This window comes from Puma concolor, chromosome A2 (genome assembly GCF_028749965.1).
Source record: "Puma concolor isolate L17-30 chromosome A2, mPumCon1.1.hap2, whole genome shotgun sequence".
NCBI classification, from domain to species: domain Eukaryota; kingdom Metazoa; phylum Chordata; class Mammalia; order Carnivora; family Felidae; genus Puma; species Puma concolor.
In genome coordinates this window covers 62,920,000-62,947,802 of record NC_141668.1, presented here as the reverse complement: position 1 = coordinate 62,947,802, position 27,803 = coordinate 62,920,000, and the positions used below count along the sequence as shown (strand labels likewise).

The following is a 27,803-nucleotide window of genomic DNA, read 5'->3' as shown; positions in this document are numbered from 1 at the left end:
ATAATTATAGTTTAGAGTTTTATACAGTAGGATGTTTAAGTAGTTGCTTATATGTAACTTGAGGGTTGGCAAGTATTTCCTGTAAAGCAGCTTCTGCTAGATGGTAAATATTTCAGGTTTTGTGGGCTGTGGGGTCTCTGTAACTACTCATCTCTGCCATTGTCACACTTAAGTATCCATTGGCTACATGTGAAAAAAACAGCTGTGATTGTGTTCCACGAAAACCTTATGTCTGAAAACTAAAATTGGAATTTTATATAATAATTTTAATGTTATTAAATATTATTCTTCTTTTGATTTTTACAACTATTTAAAAAAGTAAAAAAAAAATTAACTCTTTCACTCTACAAAAATAGGCAGTTGTCCAGATTTGGCCTAAAGGCCATAACTTTCTGACCCCTGATGTAATTACACTCAAATATAATTACATCTAGAATTATGAGGCACAAAGTGAAAGAGATTTTAATGTAAAATTATGATTTAATGGGTCCATGCCTAGAATATGGATAAAAGTGGACATAATTTCATATGGCATATCTTTGATATTCTGAGTGCCACCACTCAGAAATCATTCTATAAGTTCTGAATTAGAATACATATGAACTTTCCCAATTTTTGTAAAGTATCAACGATAATGTTTAGCTCAAATGTACAATCTCTTTAGTGCTTTCTACTAGGGTGGCCTTAATAATATTGTGGTTCTTAGAAAATACCTCAGCAGGTAGTATTTTCCTTAAAAATCTCTCCCTGTATCTAGTCAAAATGTTCTTTTCCTGCCTCTTTAAGAGTTTATTATCACTGGATTTATTTAGCTACCTTAGAAATGAATGGAGTTCTCAGAGCAAAATAAATGCCATAAAATATCTGTGGGGAGAGCCTCATTTAGCAATTATCTGGGACATTAAAAGTTACCTAGCTTGGTTCTGGAATAAGATGGTATCCTTCCAATAATGGAAACCATTTTGAATTCATGCATGTAGCTGAGACATATGACAGCAGGAATAAAGAGCATGCTAAATTTTTCAGATCCATAACTGCCAAAAAGCAAAGCAATGGAAACATAACAATTTTCTAAAATCCCTGTGCCAGCTTCTTTATGATTCCAGTCATTATTTTCTGGGATGGTAGTAATTTCCAAGTTTAATGTTAAAGTCTTTGATCTAATATCAAATTCAGATAAATTATTGTGAAAATTTACAATAAAAAGTTCAAAAAATGGGTTTAGGAGGTTTACTCACTGATGAAATTCACAGAAATTTTAAATATATATGGTAATGAGGAAGGAGAAACTTTTTCTTGAAAGTGACAGGCTCTGGCTACACTGGAAAGGAAATACTTATATGTGGATTTGAAATCTCTTTTAAGATATAAATTTGGCTCTCCTTTCCAAAATATTTTATGGTTATAAGTTGGTTACCAGGGAAGGTCAACAACATTTTAAAAAACCTTTTTATAATATTTCCATGTCTCTATAGAGAAATTATACCCACAACATTAACCTAGTAACTGGTTTTCTTTCCCTAGGGCCTCTCAAATCTTTGGTCATATGGAAAAAATGAAAAACAAAAAAACAAACAAATAAAAAATATATAAAAGTAAAAACAGAACGACACAAAAAATTCCCCTCTTTTACTACAACCAGGAATATTCATTATATTCACAACTTGTAACTATACTTTTCTTAATGAATAATATTTTGTATGTCCTTTCTTATATGGTCTTTTTACATAGCATAGGAGTTAAAATCATGGACTTGGGAAAAGAGGCAAGAGTTTGAGTGCCAACTTAGCCACTGGCAAAAGGATATCACATTTTGATCCTCAGTCTCTATTTTCTAAAGGAGAATAACAGTGCATCTACTTTCTAACAGCACTGCAAGTACCAAAGGAGGCTATGTATGTCATATTATGTGCTTAAAAAACATTACCTATTATTTTAGTTTAGCCCAGTAGAAATCACATTTTGTTCTTCTCTATCCCCTCTTCTATCTGGAACAATGCTTTTGGGATTCCTTAGGTGACATTATGAGATGGCATATTACAGACATTTGCCTTCTCTCTGAAGAGACCAGAAGCACCTGATAGGATTCCAGGCACATTCCAGGCTCCACTTCCACCCAAAGAAAATACCAGAAAAAAATCCATGTGAGAAATTTACCAATCAACAGAAAGTTTTTTTTTTTAAACTAAGGGAGACCAATAATCTCATACTAACAATATGTGAGAACAAATTTTTTTAATGACCCAACTCCTGGACTCAGCTATATATATACCCTTTGCTACCGGGAGGATCAGGGAACTGATCTGAGAGAGTTTCTTATCAATGTTAAAGCATTGTATAGTAATCCAACAAACATTTTGACATTCAGAAAAAATTGTTGCATGGTAAAATGATAATTGACATTCCCAACAATGTGCCTAGGACATTGGTAAGAGACCATCATTTAGTTGAGTTAAACTGGAGTAGAGAGGAAGTAACCTGATTATTTTCCAGACTCTCCTATTATAACAAATTGTTCCATCATTTATTCAGTTGTTCAAGCCAGAAATCTGGATCATCTTTGGCATCTTTTCTTATCTGATTACTAATTTTATCCCTCAAATATTTTCTGTATCTCTTGACTTTTGTCTTTCTGCTTCCACCATTATAAAGCCTGACCAATTACAGAAGTCTCCCAACTGGTTATTGCCTTCCTTTCCAATCCATTTCCCATCCAGAATGATCTTATCACCATGCAAATTTGATCACATCACTCTCCTGCTTAAACTCTATTTATAGTTCCACTTGACTCTTAAGCTAAAGCTAATCATCCTTCCTGTGGGTGTCAAGGTCCTGCAGTTCTGATTCCCACTGAATCTCCTGTCTCGCCTCACACCTCCTTTCCTTCTGTTCCACATTCATCATGTCTTCTTTCAGACTCCTCCCACCTTGTGCAGTTCCCTCTGTAAAGGACACTCTTCCCTCCTTATATGTTTAGTTATGTTCCCCATCCTTTAGTGGTCAAGCCTATTTTGAGTTTCTTTGAAAGTCTTCTTAGACCTTCTTTAATGAGGTCAAATCCCTCTATTATACCCTCTCATAATGCCATAGTATCACAGCTCAAAGTACCATGAACCGTTCACTCAGAGACCTTGCATCATTACTGAAGTACTGTATTTGTGTGATTCTTTGAACAATGTATACCCATACTGAATTCAGAAACCATGCGCTTGTTTGTTTTATTTTGTTTCCTCTCCATTGTAAAATTCTAAGGCAAAATATCAGTACCTTCATAGAGAAGGAATTAGGTAAACATTTGTTGAAGAAATGAAAAAAATAAGTTACTGACATTCTTGACTTGACTTAAATAGTTGTATTCTTTCCTTAATTTTATTTTCTGATTTGAAAATCGTCTTTAATAGTATCTATTTAATGGGGCACCTGGGTGGCTCAGTGGGTTGAGCGTCTGACTTTGGCTCAGGTCATGATCTCACAGCTCATGAATTCAAACCGCGCATCGGGCTGTGTCCTGACAGCTCAGATCCTGGAGCCTACTTTGGATTCTGTGTCTCCCTCTCTCTCTGCCCCTCCCCTGCTCACACACACACACACACACACACACACACACACACACTGTCTCTCTCTCTCTCTCAAAATAAATGAAACATTAAAAAAAAGATAATAATATCTATCTAATTCTTCCCATGGAATTGTCATGTGTACAAAACAATGTAATACATTAAAATTTAAAAAAAAATTCTGGATCAAAGACCTAAATGTGAGACAGGAAACAGTAAAAACTCTAGAGGAGAAAGCAGGCAACAACTTCTTTGACCTCAGCCACAGCAACTACTTGCTTGACACATCTCCAAAGACAAGGGAATTAAAAGCAAAATGGAACTATTGGGACCTCATCAAAACAAAAGCTCCTGCACTACAAAGGAACCAATCAACAAAACCAAAAGGCAACCAATTGAATAGGAAAAGATATTTACAAATGATACATCAGATAAAGGGTTACTATCCAAAATCCATAAAGAACCTACCAAATTCAACACCTGAAAAACAAATAATCTGGTGAAGAAAGGGGCAGAGGACATGAATAGGCACTTTTCCAAAGAAGACATCCGGATGGCCAACAGACTCATGAAAAGATGTTCAATGTCACTCATCATAAGGGAAATACAAATCAAAACCACAATGAGATACTACCTCACACCGGTCAGAGTGACTGAAATGAACAAATCAGGAAACTACATATTCTGGCGAGGATGTGGAGAAATGGGAACCTTCTTGCACTATTGGTGGGAATGCAAACTGGTAAAGCCGCTCTGGAAAACGGTGTGGAGGTTCCTCAAAAAATTAAAAATAGAACTACCCTACTACCCAGCAACAGCACTATTAGGAATTTATCAAAGGATACAGGAGTGCTGATTCATAGGGGCACTTGTACCCCAATGTTTATAGCAGCACTTTCCACAATAGCCAAATTATGGAAAGAGCCTAAATGCCCATCAACTGATGAATGGATAAAGAAGATGTGGTTTATATATACAATGGAATACTACTTGGCAATGAGAAAGAATGAAATCATGCCATTTGCAGCAACATGTATGGAACTGGAAAGTATTATGCTGAGTGAAATAAGTCAGAGAAAGACAGATATCATATTTTCACTCATATGCAGATCTTGAGAAACTTAACAAAAGACCATGGTGGGGAGTGAAGGGGGGGAAATAGTTATAGAGAGGGAGGGAGGCAAACCATAAGAGACACAAATACAGAGAACAAACTGAGGGTTGATAGGGGTGGGAGGGAGGGGAAAGTGGGTGATGGGCATTGAGGAGGGCACCTGTTGGGATGAGCACTGGGCGTTGTATGGGAAACCAATATGACAATAAATTTCATATTAAAAAAAAAGATAAAATGATCTTCAAAGTTAAAAAAAATTTTTTCCCAAATCTTCTTAAACATGTGCAACTCTGCTCTGAATATTCAAGAAAATAAAAACAAATATTATTATATTCTTCTTAGTGCATTTTTATTATGAACTTTTTTAATTCAAATTTTTGTTTGAAATTAGTAAGCCATCCAGGGAATATCTCCATGAAACACTGGACCCAATTCTTTGTTAGTGGATAAGAAGCCTTACTACTCTTAAAACTTTCAACATTGCAGTATATTGCCTTCTGAGGTAAGACTTAGAATATTTTCTAATTTTAATACATAAAGTCAGAGGAAATGAATAGCTAGATAAGATAGGATCACAAGGCAAATGTGGGAGAAAAGTTAGGCCCTGTGATTCTATAGTTTGGATCTATCAGAAGGGTGACCTTTAAGTGTTCTGGTAGAAAAGAAATCAAATCTATGTATTAATTTGATGATGCCCATCAACTAGGAGACACTAATAACTACCCATTCTAAATGAGTATCTTCATTTTGAACCAGACATAAGTATAAATAAAATAACTATGGGCCCTCTTGAAACCTAACAACAACAGTCTAAGTGCATATAGCTTGATCATTTTTAACATGTTTAACAATCCTGGATCACATCAGTAGAAATGCAAAAGGTCTTATATACTTAGTAGATGTCTCATTTAAATTTTTGACCTTTTATGTTTTTGGACATTGTGTCCAATTTGGGTAGGAGTTATTATCAAAGAATATGAATATTAGAGACACTATCAACTGAAATGAAATAAACTTGTCTAAATTTAAATGGATAACTATATTAATTTTCAACATGAAGAATACGAATGATTTAGGTTTATTTCACAGTATTTAGGTTGAATGTGTTCAAGAGAAAAAGTACAAAAAAGGTAAGTCTAATTGTAAACATAAGGTTTGGGATAACTTTTAAAATATAATATAGTAAGAAAAAATTCTTTAAAATATTTTAGTGCAAAATGCAATCAAATCTAATCAGTTTGGCATTAATTAAGCTCTAATAATGTACTTCAGTATCTCTCCTAAGTAGTGTGATCCGTTTCCCCTTCATCCAGGTCGATTTGTGCACATTATGGTGTCATCATAATTTTAAAACACACTGAGAAAATGACAGAGCTGCAAAATTAAAATAAATGATTAATGGTATTTTTTTTCATGTTTTGTACTAATAGGTATTACTGAGCCTTTAAATTAATAGAGCTGTCAAGCTCATGGGTGTTACAGATCCAGCAATGAACCAAAATGGAAATTATATATTCCACAGACACCTAAAGATGACACTTTGGAATATTTTAAAATTTAATTAGTAGGTGCAATTGTTTTGTTCCCTGTAACCACTGCAAATTAATTGGAAATTAGTCACAACCAATCCTTTTTTTTAACAATCTGAAATGAAGAGATTGGTGCTTTACACCTTAACATTCTTGTTTGGGGGCCAGAATGCACACATGCAGTAAATTGCATTGTCAATTACAAAAACAACAACTGTTGTGAAATTAGGAAAAATTATGCACAGGTAAACAAAATTAATTAATGCATAAGTAACAGGGGAACACAAAAAATAACGCCCAACTAAACATTAGCAAGCCAGTCTTTGGAAAAAAAATAAAGGCTTAGAAATGCAAATTTATGCAAAAGAATTTACCATTGAAGTCTTAAGTAAAAGACACTTCTAGTTTATGTTTTATTTAACTGCATTTGGAGTCTTACTACCACTCACACCTTAAAAAATATATACCTACTAGAACAGCAGTCTGCTTACTCAAATATATTTCAAGATGGCAGAACAATGTTAGTTAATTTTCTAGTTTTCCAAGTATCCACATTTAGACTCATTAAATAAAAAATGGTGGCATTTCCTTCTTTAACCTTTATCCCTCTTCTCTATTTAAATATTAGGCAAAATACAATTTCCAGGCACATCAAGAAAATATGCATTATCTACATATACCTGTTAAGCATTTTCCTACTAATATTTTATATGTTACTCTTTTTCTTCCATCACTAAAAATACACATGTCCCCTTGTCTGCTTTGCCCAGTCCTTTCTAAAGTAAGCCATTAGAGCAGATTAAGATTCCTTAAAAATAGTGTGTCTACAAAGTCAGCAAGTGTTAAGTTACAATAGCTGCATAACTTTTAGTGAGAAAATAATATTTTATTAAATTTTCAAAACAAGAATAATTTCTAAAAAACACTGGTATATTAGATATTACTGAATGCTATTTAATCAGTTTAGGGGCATCTGAGTGGCTCAGTGGGTTAGGCATCCGACTCTGGATTTCGGCACGGGTCATGGTCTCTGGGTTTATTATTAGATTGAGCCCCGTGTTGGGCTCTGTGTTGGGCTCTATGCAGTATGAAGCCTGCTTGGGATTCTCTCTCTCCCTTTCCCTTTCTGCTCATGCTGTCTCTGTCTCTCAAAATAAATAAATAAACGTTAAAAAAATAAAGTTAATCAATTTAATGCAAGAATCTTGGGAGAGTCAAGAGAGGTAAACTTGCAGATAACTTTCACAGCACTATTCCATTTGGATGAGTTTTAATATAATTTTCCCTTTATTTTTTTAAATTTTTTTTTTCAGCGTTTATTTTTATTTTTGGGACAGAGAGAGACAGAGCATGAACGGGGGAGGGGCAGAGAGAGAGGGAGACACAGAATCGGAAACAGGCTCCAGGCTCTGAGCCATCAGCCCAGAGCCTGACGCGGGGCTCGAACTCCCGGACCGCGAGATCGTGACCTGGCTGAAGTCGGACGCTTAACCGACTACGCCACCCAGGCGCCCCTATAATTTTCCCTTTAGATAATTATTCAAATATTAAATGTTATGATGAAATGATGTCCTTTTCCAATATTAGTTTATCTGTAAATGATTATGGGAAAACAAACAAAAAAGTCACAGCTACTGTAACACTATGGCCAAATCTCAAAAAGATACCAAATTTTGTCACCCTAAAATAACGTTGGTTTAACTTTTTTTCCTGTATGACTTAGATAATGGGAACACTAGATATTAAATATAACAATACTTAATATAAAGCATAAAATAACTAATACTTTCTCAGTGTTGCAAAATGTGATGTACAATAATTTTCTGCAACTCTTCAATACTCCCTTGTGATTTGTAGGTAGCTGGTTTTAGGAATAAGGAAATAGTTTCAAGAAGATTAAGTAATTCTCTAAAGTCCAGAGGTCACTGATAAAATAAAAAAAAAAAAAAAAAAAAAATTGGCCTCTGGCCTCTTTCCTTGTTTTCTATCCATTGGGATACATTCTTCCTAAGCAGTTTTTTCCCTCCTTCCTTATTGAAATCCCATAAAACATTGCTTTCAAAGAGTGAAAACCATTTTTAACGCTGGACTACATGGAATTTCAGCTAAAGTGCTAGAAATTTTACTATTTCAGTTGTAGATATTAGCTTGCTCAAAATAACTTTTAAAATATTAAGCTAGAATGGGTTTCAAATAAAAAGCTGATATACAGAAGTTTTAATAAAATGGTTGAGATTCTGTAATAAAAGAATGGTAAAGCTATTTGGTTTCAAGTCTGTTTTTAGTTCCCAGGTCTGAGATCAGTTAATTTAGGTAGTACGTATAAGGGGAGCCACCTACCATAAATATAAAAAAATTCTAGCTATTTCCCTCTTCTTCTACTCTTATTATAATTACTGTCATGTATGTTTATAGTTAGGCTTTAGTAACTTCTTGTCAGGAAACACAGCTTCATCCACAATTTGCCTATAGTCATATTTGTTGTATCTCTAGCAATCGAGAAAGATGTAGACACATAAACTATAGAGAAAAGCAATCCATCCACTACTATTATATTTTCTAATATGATATTATGTGAAATGCTCATTTCAATGGTATTTCCAACTAGAAAAAGATTGTCATGGTATTCAACTTTGTGAGCGGGCTGAAAGGGCCATCAAAACAATCTTTTCTTAATACAGTTTATCTTGCTTTTCAGCATAAGTGACCTACACTGAGTTTGCTGTGGTTAAGGTGCTAGAGAAAGTCCAAGTGCCAAGAAGTCCCACTGCCTCACTGTTTGTTTTACACTTGAGCTCCTTTACACAACACTATGCATTACAGAAAGCTTCAGAGACACTGTATTACCTCCTCCCTGAACTTTTTACCCTTCGGCAAACAAGCTTAATCAACTGATGACCAGTTTGGGAGTAGAAAACCAAGTTAGGGACAGACCCAGTCTTATAACTCTTTGCTTGGTGACCTTGGACACTGAACTAACCATACCTCCATAGTCTAAAAATCTCTCATACAATCACATAACTTACTTGTAATAGTCTTAATATATGTTTTCTTATAGACAGAGTAATCTAAAAACCACATCTCATGTAGTGATCCACATCATTACTGGCTTAGAGAAATACCTAAAACATTACAGTTGAGTATAAAAACTATGCCATTTTGATCCATTATTTTCATTCAAACAAGGTCTCAACTACTTATATGCAGGACACAAGAATGGAACAATAATTCATGAGGTTTTCTCAAAATGAGTAAGATTTGAGATTCAAGGTTTAGTGAATTTCTTTGTCTTACGTAGTTGCTGTTGTTGTTGTTGTTTTAAGAACTAGAGAAATGGGGAATTATGCTGTGAAGTCTCCAAGTTGGCAGATAAGCACTTCTGGCTACTAATACTTCAACCTCATGGGGATAATTCAGACAGATCTCAAAATAGCCAAACACAATAACATTTAAGGAGAGTGGTGACATTTTCAGTTCTACTCAAGTAGGAATAAGCAAACTTCACCCTAACAACAAGTACAAATCCTACATAGAATACATAGAGCAGCTTTCTGAGGATGCTGAAAGCAAATGATAGCAGGCAGAATGGAGAAGGAAATCAGAACATAACGTGTCACTAAACCAGCGATGGGTTTCTTGTTTTCTCTTCCTCCTCTCATTTCCTAGCCAGAGATCTTGGAATAGAGGAGGAACACAAAAACCTATTCCTTAACATTGTATACAATCTCCCGTGTTTACCCTTGAGCTGTGTATGGATAGCTTTGTCCTTCAGAAGCATACTGACAACTTAAAGAACCAAAATAGGGGTTAGACTACTATCCAGATTCCACACAAGCCTATGGATATTATACATATAGAATGATTCTGAATAAACTGCAAAGACTTTGAAAGTTGAACTGACATTGGAAACCCAACTCACAGGAAGCAGCTCAGGATTTGTGACCTGAAACTAACTGGATCAATTACTCGCTAAAATAGCCACAACAATGACAAATCAACATTCCCCATAAGAATTAAAAAAAAAAAAATACACAAGAGCTTCATAAGATGATATTTAAAATGTTCAAAATACAATTCAAAATTTCTCAACATATGAAGATCCAGGAAAATCTCAAAAACTCACAAAGAGAAAGACAGTCAATAATGTAAATCCTAAGATGACACAAGTGTTAGAGTTACCACACAAGGGCTTTAGAGCAGCTACTACAACCATGCTCCAAAAAGTAATGATAGATATTCCTAAAATGAAAGAAAATATTGAAACTATTGGCTGAAAAATAGAGGAAATTAAAAAAAAGAAACAATTAGAAATTTTACAATTAAAAAATACAATGACTGAAATTAAAAAAAAAATTACTTGGATGGGCTCAAGAATCCAACAGACAAAAAAAGAGGAAAAAGTCAGTGATCTTGAATAAAGATGAATAAACATTATCCAGTATGAAAAACAGAAAGAACAAAGAGGAAAGAAAAAAATATTATGGAGACTCAGAGATCTGTGAGATACTACTTAAAGTATCTAATACATGTCATCAGAATTTTAAAAGGAGAAGAGAATGAGTATGGTATCTAAATTAATATCTGAAGAAATAATGGCTGAAAACTTTCTAATTTGGCAAAGACATAATGCTAAAGATTCATGAAGCTCAGAAAAACTAAAACAGAATGAGCTCAAAGAAATCCATGCCCACGCTCATCGGAATCAAATTACTGGAAACTGAGGACAAAGAAAAAATCTTGAAAGCAGCCTGAGAAAATGATGCATTACATATTGTGAAACAATGATTCAAATGACTAGATATCTCATCAGAAACCACATTATGTAAAAGCCACTACGCGATATATGAAGGGGAATTGAGGATGAATCTTAAAATGCTTACAATTAAGTCAGAAGAGCTGGATACATATACACATAGCCGAAATACAAGACTGTGCACTGCAATGGCTTCAAGAAGGTATCAACAGAGAGCCACAGAAATACAAAGGATAAGGCAAATATTTCAAACAGATGGGGAGTTAAAAAGGCTTCATGAGGAAATTGCTGCTAAGCTTGGCTTTGAAAGAAGGAATTTTATTTTATTTTTAGTATACATGTATTTATATATCTCATTGCCTTTCAAAAAGATTTTGTAGTAAATTATAAAAATACATATATCCCAACAGGATAGGATAATTAATTCAGGCAATATGAATAAAAGGGAAAACAAAGCATATCAAAATAATAAACCATAGGTTCAATGAGAGAAATCCAACCATGGGTCCTATAGGATTGCTGGAAGAAACCACAGATTTGTTGGTTGGCTGCTTGAAGGCCAGAATAATGAGTTTATTTCTAAAACACAAAATAGCAAATTGGGATTTTAGACACAAAATTAATAGGCATGAGTAGAAAGCCCCTGGAAAGTGGTCCCTATGAAGCATGGCAGCTTTGGGAGAATTATTTAATGCCATCACAAGGATTCTAAACTTATTTTGTGTGAAACAAGGAGGCATTGAACTTTGAGATCTGGGAGTAAAATGATCATTGTGGTTCAGTAGTAATTTTGGCAGCAACGTGATGGATGGCTTTGGCTATACTGGGAAGAAAAAAAAAATACCCCCCAAAAAACAAACCCAAAAACAAACAAACAAAAAAACCCCATGACATATAAAAGAGAAAAATGTAAATAAGCTGAAAACTATTTCAATTCTGTTATAAATGATAGAGTTGTAACTGATTACTAATGTTAGAGATACAGTAAGGGCCTGAAGAGTAACTGAGTGAGACAGCAAAGCATTATAATTATGAAAAAATGAAAAAAGGCATTAGAGCGACCTGCTCTATTTCCTACCTTGTGGCCTTGGAAAACCTGCTTAATTTATCTGGATTATTTTCATTTGTTTGTTTGTTTTCAGTGTATGATATGGGGATTATAATAACCTTACTGACTTGTTAGGGTTTTTGTAAGGATTAAATAAGTAATAAATAGAAACAGAAACTGGTTCATGGTCAACACTCAAAAAATGTTAGGCATTGTTATAGTGGATACCTCCAAACATATCTATCTGGTACATCCAAATATCCCAAAATTCAATCAGCCTTCATCTAAATGGCACTAAATTTTACAAATTAAAAATTTTAATTTTCTATGTAAATAGTCTGAGATGAATTTGTATTTAGCAAATCATTTCAGACTAAATAATACCTTTAGGTTATGCTTATTTTTAATAATTAAGCAAACATATAAATAAAGATTTAATAGACCACAGAACACTGCTCCTCTTTTTTAAAGACTTTGCATTTTAAAGCTGGGCTGGATATATTCTCTTTGCAAACACAAGTCAAAATTAAGATAAGCTCCAGATCACTGCATCATCTTGAGCAATCACAAAAAGATCCAGTCTTCCTAAGTGAGGGTGAAAGCAAAGGCTAGGAACGTAGCTAGTGTCTGAATCAAGGAGATACTAGTACCAGGGAAAGAAATTGGCATTCAAGTCAGAAGACAGTATCTCATAGAACGGCCTACACATTAGAAATGGGGAAGGAGGAGACAATTGCTCTTAGGTCACTAGATGACCAAGTATCTGCCCCAGGAATAACAGGGATCAAACCTAAGGCAGCAAGACAACCTGGTTTGGCAGAAATTGGCTGAGTACCAAGTCAGGGCTGACTTGTGTGTTGATGGTGTCTAACTTTGGAAGTAGACATTGGGGAAGTGGGTTCAGGGTCCTGAGAGGTAAATAAAAAAGGCAAATAGAGATCAAAAGACATGTAAGTGCTTTCTAGAAGTTGCATTTACTTCAGCTACCCCTTTGAGAAGTCTTTATATTTAATCTGTGGTCATTTCACCAGTTAGCTTATGATCTGTTCATGACTTCCTTCCCATTTGCCACCACACAGAAGAAAGTTCCAGGAACTCCCTTCGTTTTAATCACAGGCAAAGCGCTCAGGATAATACCGCATTACAACCTCTTTGGCATTATTTTCATAAAAGTATCATAAGTAACAACTAATACATGATGATTAATATTTCAAAGTATTATCAGAATTATTAACATAATTGATAATGCAAAGGGAAGTGGACCAAAGAAATTTAACTGTACCATACCAAGAAACAGAAAGAAATTAAAATTCTGAAGGTTAAGGATGTATTTTTTCTTTGATACATTAAAATTCTTTGCTTTGAGAATGTAATGAATAAAGTTAACTCAAAATAACTTTTACATGTATTTATATATGAAAAATATGTGAATGAATTGCTAGCCAACCTACATTATGTTCAGTGAAAGAAGATTTAGTAGAAAGCATTTTTTAAAAAATGTTATACTACCTCAAGAAGTATTTAAGAAATTCACAAACTCAAAATGCACTTGGCATTGGCAGCATAATTATGTATAAGGCACAGTGCTATGCTCTGTGGGTATAAAGATGATAAAAATCATGGCGCATGACCTCAATAAGCTTATGTCTATCAAGGAACTAGACAGACAAGCTGATAATTTTGATGTAATATCATTAGTGCTTGGATAAAGCTATGAAGCACTGAGGCCGCGCTTTCCAACTAGCTGGGGTCAGGGATGTGGTGCAAGAAATGGCAATGCTCAACAAAGGCTTCATGGAGAAGGGGCAGCATGAAATGACTCTCAAGCTGAATTGTGTAACTCAACCAAAGAAGAAGAAAAATTTATTTGGACACAAGGGAAGCACATGAAGAGATTAAAAAGAAGTAAGGTAAATGATACTGGTGAAATAGGAAGCCTGATTCAAATTATATTTCATCAGAAAGAAAGTAATTACATGATTTTAAGCAGAAGAGTATCATGGTGAAATTAGTATTTTAGAGAGATCATTCTGGTAGAAAGTTACAGGATGGGTTAAAATGGGGGACAAAATGGAGATGGGGAAAGACTGATGTGGTTACTGCCAGGCGTGAAAGAGAAATGAAGTGGGCCAGATCTAGGACAAGAGTAGTAGGGATGGAAAAAAGAAAAAGATCCCAGAAATATGTCATATTGGTAGGTGGACATGGTATTTGAATTTGGGGGTATGGAGAGAAATATAGGAGTGCATTCATGGTTCTAGCTTGGGAAACAGTAGGTACATAATGGTTTCACTAACTCAATATGGTAAAAGGAGGAGTATGTGTTTTGGAATGTAAGAAGTCAGTATTTGTTTGTGGGGAGAAAATGAAGGGAGACAGATGATGAGTCCATTTTAGCTATATTGAATTTGTGGCTTGGTATGACTCCTAACTTAACAGAACTTTAGCGGGCACTCATCACTTGTTATGAATGGATACAAAATGAAATCTGACCTCATCTATGATCCCCATATCTTACTATGCTCTCTCCTCCTCCCCAAGCTATTCTGTTTGTTCTCTCCACAATAGGAACATACTGACAACACAAACAGTATGTTTGATGTGCTCAGGGAGAAGGACTGGGGAGGAAGAAGACAAAAGGGGGAAAATAGGCTCTGGGGTCCTGCCTAAAGAAAGGCTCTTCTGGAACTATTTCAATACAAAGTGTTCTGAAACTAACTGTCTCTTCAGTTTGATAGGCTTGTGAACATGGCCGATTGTTATATGGCTAGAATCGATACTCTGTTAGTGACTATTATAAAACTGTGAACTGAGGAGTATTTGACACATTTCTAATGACTACTTTGTAGTGAGATATTTTAAAAGGTCATAAATGTAATTATTAAGTATATAGTGGAAAAGCTTTAGTTTTAAGCTTTCTTAGTTTTGCTTTTCCTGATACTTTAATTCTGGACTGGTGAAATTTCTAAGCAAATATTATCTTATTTTTTTTTTTTTTTTAAATTTTTTTCAACGTTTTATTTATTTTTGGGACAGAGAGAGACAGAGCATGAACGGGGGAGGAGCAGAGAGAGAGGGAGACACAGAATCGGAAACAGGCTCCAGGCTCTGAGCCATCAGCCCAGAGCCCGACGCGGGACTCGAACTCACGGACCACGAGATCGTGACCTGGCTGAAGTCGGACGCTTAACCGACTGCGCCACCCAGGCGCCCCTATCTTATTTTTTTTTAATTCTCTTCTTATTGTGGTAAAATGTAGGTAACAGAAAATCTCACATTTTCACCATTTTTAAAGTATACAGTTTGATGGCATTATGTACTTTCCCCTTGCTGTAGAACCACCACCACCGCTTATCCGCAGACCTTGTATTACTTTGATTTTTTAAAAAAAATATCATTAAAATCAGAATCAAGACCCACTTATCACCTGCCTTTCCATTTTATATATTCCACTTAGAGAAAACCAGACCTCTGCTGTGCTCTATATATCTAGAGCAAATCCTTCATAAATTAAATATCAGCTCAATCATCAGAGTTTTTACATTCTATCAATTTTTATGTTCTGTATGAAAAACATTTTGTTATTCAATTGAAACAAAGAAGACTCTTTAGTTAAACCATACCAATGCTATGAAGACTATTTATTTATTTTATTTTTTTTTTTAATTTTTTTTTCAACGTTTATCCATTTCTGGGACAGAGAGAGACAGAGCACGAACGGGGGAGGGGCAGAGAGAGAGGGAGACACAGAATCGGAAACAGGCTCCAGGCTCCGAGCCATCAGCCCAGAGCCCGACGCGGGGCTCGAACTCACGGACCGCGAGATCGCGACCTGGCCGAAGTCGGACGCCCAACCGACTGCGCCACCCAGGCGCCCCTATGAAGACTATTTAAATAGTCTCTTCATTTAAAGTGAAATTTAAAGTTCAGAACTCCATGTGGTTCTAGGAAAAGTAGAATATGCCAGAATATGAAATGACAAAAATGAGCCATAGTCTAGTACAGCTCTTGGCCCGCTAAAGAATGGAATATTCTAAAAGAATAAGAGATTTGGGGTGCCTGGGTTAAGCATCCGACTTGGGCTGAGGTCATTATCTTGGGGTCCGTGAGTTCGAGCCCTGTGTCCGACTCTGCTGACAGCTCAGAGCCTGGAGCCTGCTTCGGATTCTGTGTCTTCCTCTCTCTCTGCCCCTCCCCTGCTCATGCTCTGTCTCAGTAATACATAAACACTAAAAAAAAATCTAAAAAAAATTAAAGAACAAGAGAGTTTAAAGGAGAGAAAATTAGGGGCACCTGGATGGCTCAGTCGGTTAAGCATCTAACTCGGTTTTGGTTCAGGTCATGAGCTCAAAGTTCGTGAGTTCAACACTCAGATGGGACTCTGTGTTGACAGTGCAGAGCCTCCTTGGAATTCTCTCTCTCTCTCTCTCTCTCTCTCTCTCTTTCTGCCCCTCCCCCACTCATGCTGTCTCTGTGTCTCTCAAAATAAATAAATAAACTTCGAAAAAAAATAAAGGAGAGAAAATTAAATATAAGTTATATAAAATTATTATTAATTTAACAATTGTATAGATCATGATAATTAATAGGCAAAATAAATATCCAGTTAGTAATTGAAATATAAGTTAACAAAAGTATCTTTTGAAGTGCTCGTGCTATGTAAAATAAGCTAAAATTATTCTGAAACACTATTTAGATTTTCATAGACATAGACTTTTTATTTATTTATTTAATTAATTTTTAAAAATTTTTTTTAACGTTTATTTATTTTTGAGACAGAGAGAGACAGAGTATGAAAGGGGAGCGTCAGAGAGAGAGGGAGACACAGAATCTGAAACAGGCTCCAGGCTCTGAGCCATCAGCACAGAGCCTGACACGGGGCTTGAACTCATGAACCGCGAGATCATGACCTGAGCCAAAGTCGGACACTTAACCGACTGAGCCACCCAGGTGCCCCAGACATAGACTTTTTAAAGTAAGTGATTTACCTCATGCTCTGGAGGGGGAGTCACAAGGATGGTGTAGGGCCTTTTTGGATTGAGATCCATGATGGGAAATAACCATGGAGAGTGAGGACAGTGGAGCCAGACCACTGGTTTTAATTACTATTCTACCACTTAAAAAAAATGTTCATTTATTTTGAGGGAGGGCATGTGAGTAGTGGAGAGGGGCAGAGAGAGAGAGAGAGAGAGTGAGAGAGAGGGAGAGAGAATCTCATGCAGGCTGTATGCTCAGCAGGAGCCTGGGGCTCATGAATTATGAGATCGTGACCTGAGCCAAAATCAAGAGTTGGACACTTAATCCCACTGAACCACCTAGGTGCCGCTCTACTCTAACACTTTTTACCTGTGTGGAATCAAGCAAACAATTTGACCTTTGCTTCAGTTACTTTATCTATAAAATGAAACTAATTATAGGGCTTTTGTGAAAATTAAATGTACAGGTCAGTACAGGTCAAATGTCTCAAACTATACATGGCATAAATTAAGAGCTTAGTAACTGTTAGATATTATTATTATGACTATTAACTCTTTTGGATTTTAGGCATGGAGTAAGGAGTAAACATCCCTTCTCCCTGAAAAGAATCCAAAAATTACAGAGTCCTTGTGGAAGGCATTTGGTGTTCACTGTTTTTCATCTATTATCTTGTGAAGCAAGCTGATGAAAACTGGCCTTCCATTAAAGACAAGAAGACTGTTACTACCAGCACCACTATCATCCCACATCACAACCACTGTCACCGCTACCACCACAACTACCATCACCAGCATCGGTGGTAGCATGTCCACCAGTTCATCCCGACCACCATCACCAGCCATACATCACCAGCACCTTAGCGCATCACTACCACCACTATATCACCAGCACCTTAGCACATCACTACCACCATCACTTGTGGCAACACCTTTAATATCTCTGTGAGTATAAACGTCACCTTAGAAGTGTGGGGAGAGTGAAGAATACCAGACAAGATGCAAGTGCATACATGCTGGTAAAGGGAGAACAGGAAGTCTTTTAAGGATATTTGGAACCAAGTACAAAGAGAGCAGAAAGTATAGGAAGTAGCCAATCTACAGAGATTTTTAAACAGGCTTTTTTTTACATTATTTTTAGAGAATAAACTGATGCACAAACTTGGGGTTCAAAGTGGCTAAAAAGAATATATCAGGAATAAACAAAAGATCATATTTATCTGCTGTACACAAAGAGTAAAGATAATAAGTTTAGAGTAAAACCACTGGAAAGGTAAAATTAACACTTCCATTTTACATGCTAAGCTGGACTGTTTGGAATCTGTAGCTAAATGTGTTTAAACTAGTGGTTAAGAGAAGGGGCCTTAATCAAAGAGCCTGGGTTTGAGTTCTACTATGTATCTGACCTTGAATAAGTTATTCAACTTTCCAAAGCCTCCATTTTTTCCATCTGAAAAATGATGATATCCATTATTTAATGTTTATGTGAATATTTAATACATACTAGTACAATGCTGTGTATTAATTATATCTCAATTTAAAATATACTTAAATATAACACCAGCACTTAGCACAATGCTACACTAATCTAAGATTAAGACCTCCTCTGCCACTCCCAACTGGTTACCCGCCCCCCCCCCCCCCCAGTCTTAACTACACAGTAAATACATCATCAATCACATGTAAGAGGTAACCTGGATTCATGGCTTTCTCTTAGCCCCCAGGGAACTCATTAGCAAATTCTTCTTGTTCCACCTCTCGAATGTTGCTTAAATCCATCTACTTCCCTGTCACTATCCATGCCTGAGCCCAGACTACTCTGATAGACTCTCTCCCAGCTGCTACTCAGTCCAATCCAATCTCCACCCAGTGGCCAAGGTGACCTTTTAACATGTAAATCGGATGATGCATAAAGCCTTCAAAAGCTTCCCAATGGACACAGAATCAAATGCTAACTCTTTGCTATCATTTTTTCTACATGGTCTGTCTCCTGTTCATCTTCTATACTTTATCTCTTTCTGTTCTCCCCCTATCTCTACAAACTAGTTTCGGTCATCAAAACCCTCCTTACTGTTTGTCTAACATATTGAATTTTTATTTCTTCTTTCAAAAAAGGCCTCCTATGTCGACTAATCTAAAGTAGTATCCTCCATATTGTACCCTGTTCCTCCTTATCATTTCACCATACTTGTTTTCATAACTCTTGTAATCTGAAGTTACGTTTGTGATTAATCTGTTTATATTTAACATTTAGTGTCTTATCCAAAGAGTTCCTTGAAGATAATTATATTATTGATCCTGTTGTATTATTGATCATGATATTTATCACTGATCGTGTTTCTATTCTTAGTACCAAGGGCATTGCCTAACATATTTTTGAAATATAATAAAATATTCACTATAAAAAATGTAAACAAATTTTGTGGGAGGTCTAAATGTCTAACTTAAATAATATCTCATTATGGAGAAAACAACAACAGGGAGAGTGTTCTACAGAGAGGACTCCCTCAAATCCCCAAATGGAGGTAAAAAAATAACAAAACAGATGGGTTAAAATTCAGGGAGATTTATGTCTGAAGGCCCTACAAATAATTTTCTCACGTGGTGCTCTGAAATAAGTACAATAAAAATTAAGAAAAATTTTATCAATTTTCTTTAGTTCCAGAGTTTAAAATATAATCGATCTATGGTATCTAAAGGTTGTACTTACACTAATACAAACATTCAAAAGTCAAACCACTGCCAAGGGCATATAATCCCACAAACCTGAATGCAATAGTCCTGACACATCAATAATAAATAGAAAAAGGTACTTGGTAATAGATCCAAAGCTTAAATATTGTGATTATTCAGTTATAGGATTATGTGATTAGTTAGTTATAGAAGTACATGACATCTGAAAAGCAAATATGAAGTGATATAGCATTTCAACTACTCGGTACTCACCGTGCATGGGGTCTGCATCCATGGTTCCCCATCAATCTGCATTGGCAGAGACTTGCTAGTCCTGGAGGAAAATATTTCATTTTAAGTATAACAATGAAATATTTTATATAATAGACTATACGTAAGATATAAGATGATGAGACCAGAAAATGCAAATATGGCAATAGCTGGCTCTAAACTTAACTCTTCTGAAGGAGACTTTAAGTCTTGACTATTAATGAATACCCTGAAAAGGTACCTTGGTAACAAGAATATGAAGAGCTTCCTGGTAAATGTGATGATATAAAACAAATTATGGATACTAACAGAAAAATGTAGGGTTTATGGTTAATGATACAGTCAGAATTCCTATAGCTGAAAATAAAGCCTCCTTGTTTTCATGAAAACCTACATCTCAGACCTGAAGGAAAGGTGTTTGATGTCTCAGATTTTCCAATATCAACATTTTTATACAAATAACACCAATTATACCTGTGCTATGACCCATGGTTTCACCTTAGGGTCAAAAATACTTTTTTTTTTTTTTTCCCTAAAGGTAAAGTTCTGGAAAAATGCTTCTTAAAAAGGTTTAAATTTAATAAATATATAAGATCTTACTTTACAATAATTGATTATTTAATTTTGTAGAAATGATGGTGTACTTTAGTTCATGAAGGAATTTAAGTTAATGGTGCTTCACTAGTGTTTCCATTGGGTATTATGCCTGGTAGATACTTCCATGCCTCTGCAAACTAAACTGTATGGGAATCATGTTAGTGGAGATGAAATTTGTACGTTAGAATTGTATCCATGGTCTGAACACGAGGGTATCAAATTCCAATAAACTTGATAAGTAACAGTTAACCAAAACTTGGTAAAATCTGCCAATTTCCATCATTTTCAAATATATCAGTGTTAATTATTGATAATTTGAGGCACAAATAAGACAAATGTTGTTATCAGAGTCCTGCATACTTTTAATTAACTTTTATTTATATCATCTCAACCCCCTGTCTCAATTACAGAGAAACAGCTACCTGATGACCACAGAGGAGCACTGAGCCAGCCGCCGCCCAGCACTTTTCAGTCCCGTGTATATTTGTCCCATCTCCATGGCTCCTTCCAAGCCAACTACCTCTAGCAGCTGATCACTCAGATCTGAAAGAAAACAGAAGCCTTGTAAGTTACAGTGTAGATCCATATGTGCACAATTTAATGCCCTTAGATATTATGAAGATGAAAAATGAAAGCTACTTGACAAAGAAAGCCTGTCTTGGATTCTGAAAGTAATGAAAAGATGGCCTACGTCTAAAGCTCTCAGTTTAACTAAACCCCGAGATGCTGTGGGAAAAGATCTGCTGTCAGCTTGGTCTAAAACAAAATGGGAAGAATGAATTTGGAGCCAAATAATGCCAAAGAATATACCAGTAGTTTTTAACATCAACAAACTTAATGTTATTCCACATGTATATATGGAACGTTTATACATTTGGCAGCAAATATACATTTCAACACTATAAATAAAGTATGAGGATATGCTGTCAAACATGATTTTGTTATATTACTCGAACAAAAGACCCTAGAGATCGTGGAATTTGAGTCTTTCATTTAGAGATAAGAAGATTGAGTCTCTGAATCATTGAGTGACTTGTCCTTAGTGATGGGTGACTTTGTGCAGAAGTTCAAGAAACAATATTAATTTCTTGAAATGTTTTTTTCTGATGATATGCTGCTAAAATACTATTTGGACACCACTAGATAATTAGCACAGTGCAATTATTATTATGATTTTTAACAGAGGACAGTAGAAAGAGGCTAATAGTAATAGCTCTTGCTTGTTGAGTGTTTACTAAGTGCCTGTCGCTGGACTCCTTTGGTTCCCCTTAAAACAAACTGTGGGTAAATATGATTATTCCCATTCACAGACAGAGAAGCTGAACACTAGAGAAGTTAACTAATTTATTCATATTAACACACCTAGGAAGTGACAGAGCCAAAATCTGAACCCAACTACTTTGATGCATAAGCACCGTGCACTTGATAAATCAACCATATAAAACAGAGAGTCTTAAAAATTATAGAAATGCTTCTTACATAGGGAAAGAGGTTGGACTGTATAAGCTTCAAGGTCCCTTTCCAATCTGAAGACTTTGGCTCAGCCAGAGGCAGAGGGTGCCCTCACATCAGGAGAATCCCACGAAGCCCAGCCCTGACACACAGCCCCTACACAGCGTACTTATTGAGCTCAGAGTGCCTGGATCCCTGAGAGGGAGGCAAGATTCCAGGTGCATATATATGGTCCTTTTATATTTTAACATTCTCATGCTTCTTTCAAATGTGAATACTTTAATATTACTTTAGTAGCAGAACAAGCTGGAGATTGGAGCACAGAGTGGGAGGGCAGGATGATTTTACAAGATAATGACGTAAAAGCTGGTCATAACTGAGGTTGGACGTGCAGAAAAACAAGTGTATTCTGTACGAACTCCATTTTGCATGGGAAACCCTCTTCCCGCACTACGGATCCACTGTAGCACAGAGTTCATAAAAGTAGATAATACATTTTAGTGTAGTTCAAGGGTATGGCAACTAAACACTCTGAAATCTCAAAATTTGTTAGGCTCATGATCATTGGCAAATATAAACCCTTAAAACAGAAAGTGTGACCAAGCCACTGGATTTTTCTTTAAATGAACTGATCAAAAAAACCCAATTATTTTTTTTAAACTTTAAGCTATAGCTGCAGCTGAGATTTCACCAAGTCAACACAACATTCCAGCTACAAAATCAAATGTTAAGAAGTCATAGATTCATTCACCTTGCTGTTCTAAACCCTATTTAGACTTATTTCTCATGAAACTTATTCTGTGTTTCTAGTTTAAATTTATGTTGCCAAGAACAGATGGACAAGGAATGGAAACATATTCTTTCAGCTGCAGCCTGCACTAAAATGTACTTGGCTCTATAGCCTGGGTGTTAATATACGTATTTCTTAGATATATGTCAACCAGAAAACTACACTGTGGCAAGCACTAAAACCCCAGATGTGTGTCTGGTGATATTTATAAAACAACAACAACAACAACAACATTGAAGTTCATATGAAGTATTATGTATTTTGCAACTGTCTGATTCCTAAATAAGGGAAATTTTGTGCTAATCTTGCAATGATCTGGTTGATGGGAACTATTCTACAAGAAATAAAACACTTTCTCATGAGAGTTAATCTGTGAGTCCTAACTTTTCCATGAATCACAGGGATTGTCTAACCCACACCATATTGCTGCTGTCTACCACCCTCCTTCTGATTTTTTTTTTTAATTTGTCTTTGTTTTTCCTCCTTGAAAAAATACCCTGAAAATCAATTCTACCATTAATAATCAGTAATGAAGATATTTCTTACAGATTTAGAAGACAGGCTTTCAGATTTTCATGTTCTTCATAACACAAAGAACTGCATAGAAATTGTGGAATATTTCCTAACTCCAGTAAAAGGAAACTGATACCATTTATTTCAGGTTAATACCAATAACGTTCAGGAAAAAAAAAAAAAAAAAAAAAAAGCTCTAAATTTGTGCTGAACAAATTTGCTTCTATTACACTTCCACATTTTGTAAATACAGTAGTCTGCAATGTCTGTGCAAAATTGAGGCTTCTTACTTATTGTCTTTGGGGGTTGGATCTTGACTGATTTCAGACAAAGATAGTTTCTATCTATGCCATTTTGAATTTTGTTTCTATATGTAGTATCATCTAAAAACATCAAAGACTTCGTCACTTCACAATCTAGCTAAAATTAGTTTACATGAAGGTCCCGCTGGGATGTCACAACCAACCAAATAAACCTACTGAATTGGTTTGCTACCTGGCTATTGATTTCATACATAAAAGTTGAAGTAGCGAACTACAGCCCATGGACCAAGTCTCGCCTGCTGCTTGTTTTTGTGTGGGTTGCTAATTAAGAATGGTTTTTATCCATTAACAAAGTGAAAACATTTAAAAAGAATAATATACTGTGACATCTGAAGATCATATGAAATCAACATTTTAGTGTTCATAATTTAGCTCTTTTTGTCTTTTTTTTTTTTTTTTTTTTGAGAGGGGTGGAGAGACAGGGAGCAGACAGACTCTCAAGCAGGCTCCACCCTCAGTGTGGGGCCCAACGTGGAGCTCAATCCCATGACCCTGGGAACATGACCTGAGATGAAATCAAGAGTCAGATGCTCAACCGACTGAGCCACTCAGGCATCCCCATAATTTAGCTTTGATTGTAGCGCAGCTACATTGTTTCTTTTAGGATTTGTTTGTTTGTTTGTTTGTTTTTGTCTATGTCTGCTTTCACACTGCAATGGCAGAGTATTTGCAACAGAGACCATACAGCCTGAAAAGCCTGAAACATATACTATCTGAACCTTTAGAGAAAAGTGTCAACCTCTAGTCAAGAGAAACATATAATTAACTAGGCCATTGAGATTTTCACTTCAGTACTGCCACTATAAATGCTAAATGGCATCACAGTGACCTGAATGAAAGTCCGAACATCCTTCCTTCCTCAGTGTATGTGTCCCTGAGTAAAACCATGGAGTCTCAACCATGGAGTCTCACCACCTTTTTATACTGTGAGGATTCTCATAATCAATTTGTTATTGCATCGTGAAATACCAAAGTTTCCAAATAACTTTGTTACAAAAAAACGAGAGGCTTAATGTTCAACAATATGCGCAGTCATTGCATTCTGGTTGGACTTTTGAGCGTGAGAAAAAAAAAAGGGAGATGATACACAGGTAGGCATGAATCACAACCAGACCTGTAGATCCAGAAGAGCTAGCTCCACCTGTGAGCGTCACCCACTGAGTACTGAGACCTCCTGACATCCTGGTATTTGGAAGTATGTGTTGATCCTGAGGAAGATACTGCTTTCACTCAGTGGGAAAAACTGCATTTCTAACGAGTTAAATGTCTTTCCAAACGGCTCTATGGGGGTAACAGAGTTAAGAGAATCTGCCATATTTGATTTTTTTCATATTTAAAACAGAAAGTCCAGAAGAGGTGCGTCAGAGGGAAGGAACTTGATGAAACAACCAAAAACTGAGTCATATTAGAGCGACATTCTTTTTTTTTAATTAATTTATTTTGAGAGAGAGAGAGAGCACACAGGAGAGGCAGAGACAGAGGGAGAGAGATAATCCCAAGCAAGCTGCACACTGTCAGCGCAGAGTCTGACACAGGGCTCAAACCCACGAACCATTGGGATCATGACCTGAGCCAAAATCAAGAGTAAGACACTTAACCAATTGAGCCACCCAGGCACCCCTGGAGCAACGTTCTTAACACAGGGTCAGGTGACTCTTTAACAGTATTTCAATATAAGTGGTGTCCTTCATTATCCTATATATTTTTATGAATTTTAAAACATGCTCTGAAGATATTCAGTAGATTTCACCAGACTGTAACAGAAATATGACAAGAAACACTACTTTAGAGTTTAATTTGCCGCGGACTTTGTAAATGTTTTTCTGAATACTTTTAGTGCAGGGCCATTTTGTTACACAGGCAATCAGGGGGTAAAGTATACCCCCAAGAGTCAGGGATAAAGTACAGATTTGAGAACACAGGAGCAGCACAGCTAATAAGTGGGTAATATTTATTCACAGCTCAGTCTCTTCATTTTTGACAGTTATGCCCTGATAATATGTCTCATTATGTAATTGTTTCAAAATGCCATATGTGAGGGAAGAGAAAAGGACGCATTACAAACACAGACTGAATGTGGGTTGCAGCATTTTACATCTCGTAGAATATAATGTGTACTGAAGTGAGGGGAAGGAGGGGCAAGGCAGGGCATGCTTCTTTGTGACTGGTGTCCAGCAACATGCTGTGACATGGGGGGAGGCCATATCCTGGGCTATACTCACTGACTCAGCAGGGACATTTTGTATTCACCATAAATTGCTAATTATATCAACGTCTATTATGTCTTTATTTGGCCATGATGTGTCCAGGATATCTATGGAGTTGTACCTTTGAGGGTGGGCAGATTGTATGCCTTCTAGTGATGTTTCATTTATCTAGCAATTATTGGAAACATGCCTGGAGATCCAAAATAAACTTGTAAAAAGCCAAGGTATGTATGAAATTCATCCACGTAGGTGAATCTTTGAGAATTTTTCCTTTATATGTGCATCTATTGTCCATTGATTCTTTATTTAGATGGCTCCTCACACGCACCAATGGCCATTTTCCCTTACCTCCTAAATTAGAAAATGCAAATAAAAGAAGGTGATTGGAGAGAACTAAAGCCACTGTTTATTCATATGGACTTTGTTTCACAGCCCAAGTATGTAAACATTAAAGAAGACTTTGGGGTGTCTGGGTGGCTCAGTCGGTTAAGCGTCCAACTTCGGCTCAGGTCACGATCTCACGGTCCGTGAGTTCAAGCCCCGCGTCAGGCTCTGTGCTGACAGCTCAGAGCCTGGAGCCCCTTTCAGATTCTGTGTCTCCCTCTCTCTCTGACCCTCCTTCGTTCATGCTCTGTCTCTCTCTGTCTCAAAAATAAATAAACGTTAAAAAAAATTAAAAAAAAAAAGACAACTTTTAGCACCTAAGGCGATATACCATGCAATTATAGGTCTATCAAGGAAGTGGGGAGAGTTTATATATATATATATATATAAACATATATACTCTATGTCTACTATGGGCAGCCTCTCTGCTCAGGAATTTATAGGCATTTTTTCATTTAAGACTCCCCCAGTAATCCTTACAAACTGATATTATTCTCCTCATTTTATTGATGAGAAAACTATGTTACTTGTGCAAGTCTTCACATGTAGTTGAAAATCTGATTTTCAAACTACATATGCCTGACTCCAAATTCCATGTTACTATACATACTGACACAGTAAGAAGTAACCATTAAATGTTATCACTGATGGAAGAGAAAAAAAAACAACACTAATAGTACCACTAATACAACTAATTTTCTTACTGCTAAATCATTTCAGATGTCACTGAATGAAAATATAGAATAAAACTCTCATTCACAACGACTACTCCAGGTCATGTGTACATTATACTCTGCAGAATCCTGCAAGGAGGCTATGAAATGCAAAATACTTTTTGGAATAATTTATATCCAAAATGGTTAAAAAATGAAAACACTAGAAAATTAGAGTCTGGTACATAAATGGATTAACTAGAATTATTTGGAAAATTGAGCAGCATGAAATAACCCATTCTATTTTAAAAATTTGAAAAATAAGGGGTTAAGCTACACATACCGAAATTTTATATATATATATATATATATATATATATATATATATACACACACACACACATAAGAGATATATATATATATACACATACATATGAATATATTATGTATATATATGTGTATGTGTGTGTATATATATATATATATATATTTATAAATCACATGCCTGCTTTTTTTAAGTGTTTATTTATTTTTGGGAGAGAGAGAGAGACAGAGCACAAGCAGGGGGAGGTGCAGAGAAGGAGATACAGTATCCAAAGCAGGCTCCAGGCTCTGAGCTGTCAACACAGAGCTCGATCCAGGGCTCAAACTCACAAACCCAACTGCAAGATCATGACCTGAGCTGAAGTCGGAAGCTTAAGGGACTGAGCCACCCAGGCGCCGTCCCCGCCCCGCCACATGCCTGCTTTTATTTCATTTAATTTATTTGTTTCTTTTTTTTAAAGTGAGATACCACCAATTTTATTTTATTTTTAATTGTAAAGAAAAATTTATTTATTTTTATTTTTTTAAATATAATTTATTGTCAAATTGGCTAACATACAGTGTGTAAAGTGTACTCTTGGTTTTTGGGGTAGAATCCCATGGTTCATCACATGCCTGCTTTTAAAAATGACTTTTAAAGAAT

At 35.9% G+C, this 27,803-nt stretch overlaps 1 protein-coding gene across 11 annotated transcripts in view; it reads right to left on the bottom strand.

Annotated features, from left to right (window-relative positions):
* The window catches only part of DGKB (diacylglycerol kinase beta), a 792,867-nt gene that overhangs the window by 22,099 nt on the left and 742,965 nt on the right, over positions 1–27,803 (bottom strand). For all 11 annotated transcript variants that reach the window (XM_086695070.1, XM_025929944.2, XM_025929941.2 and 8 more), the window contains 2 exons: positions 20,937–21,057; positions 19,921–19,981 (listed from right to left, as the gene is read on the bottom strand). In XM_086695070.1, coding sequence (XP_086551196.1) covers positions 19,921–19,981; positions 20,937–21,057 — 182 coding nt within the window. The remainder of the gene's footprint in view (positions 1–19,920; positions 19,982–20,936; positions 21,058–27,803) is intronic.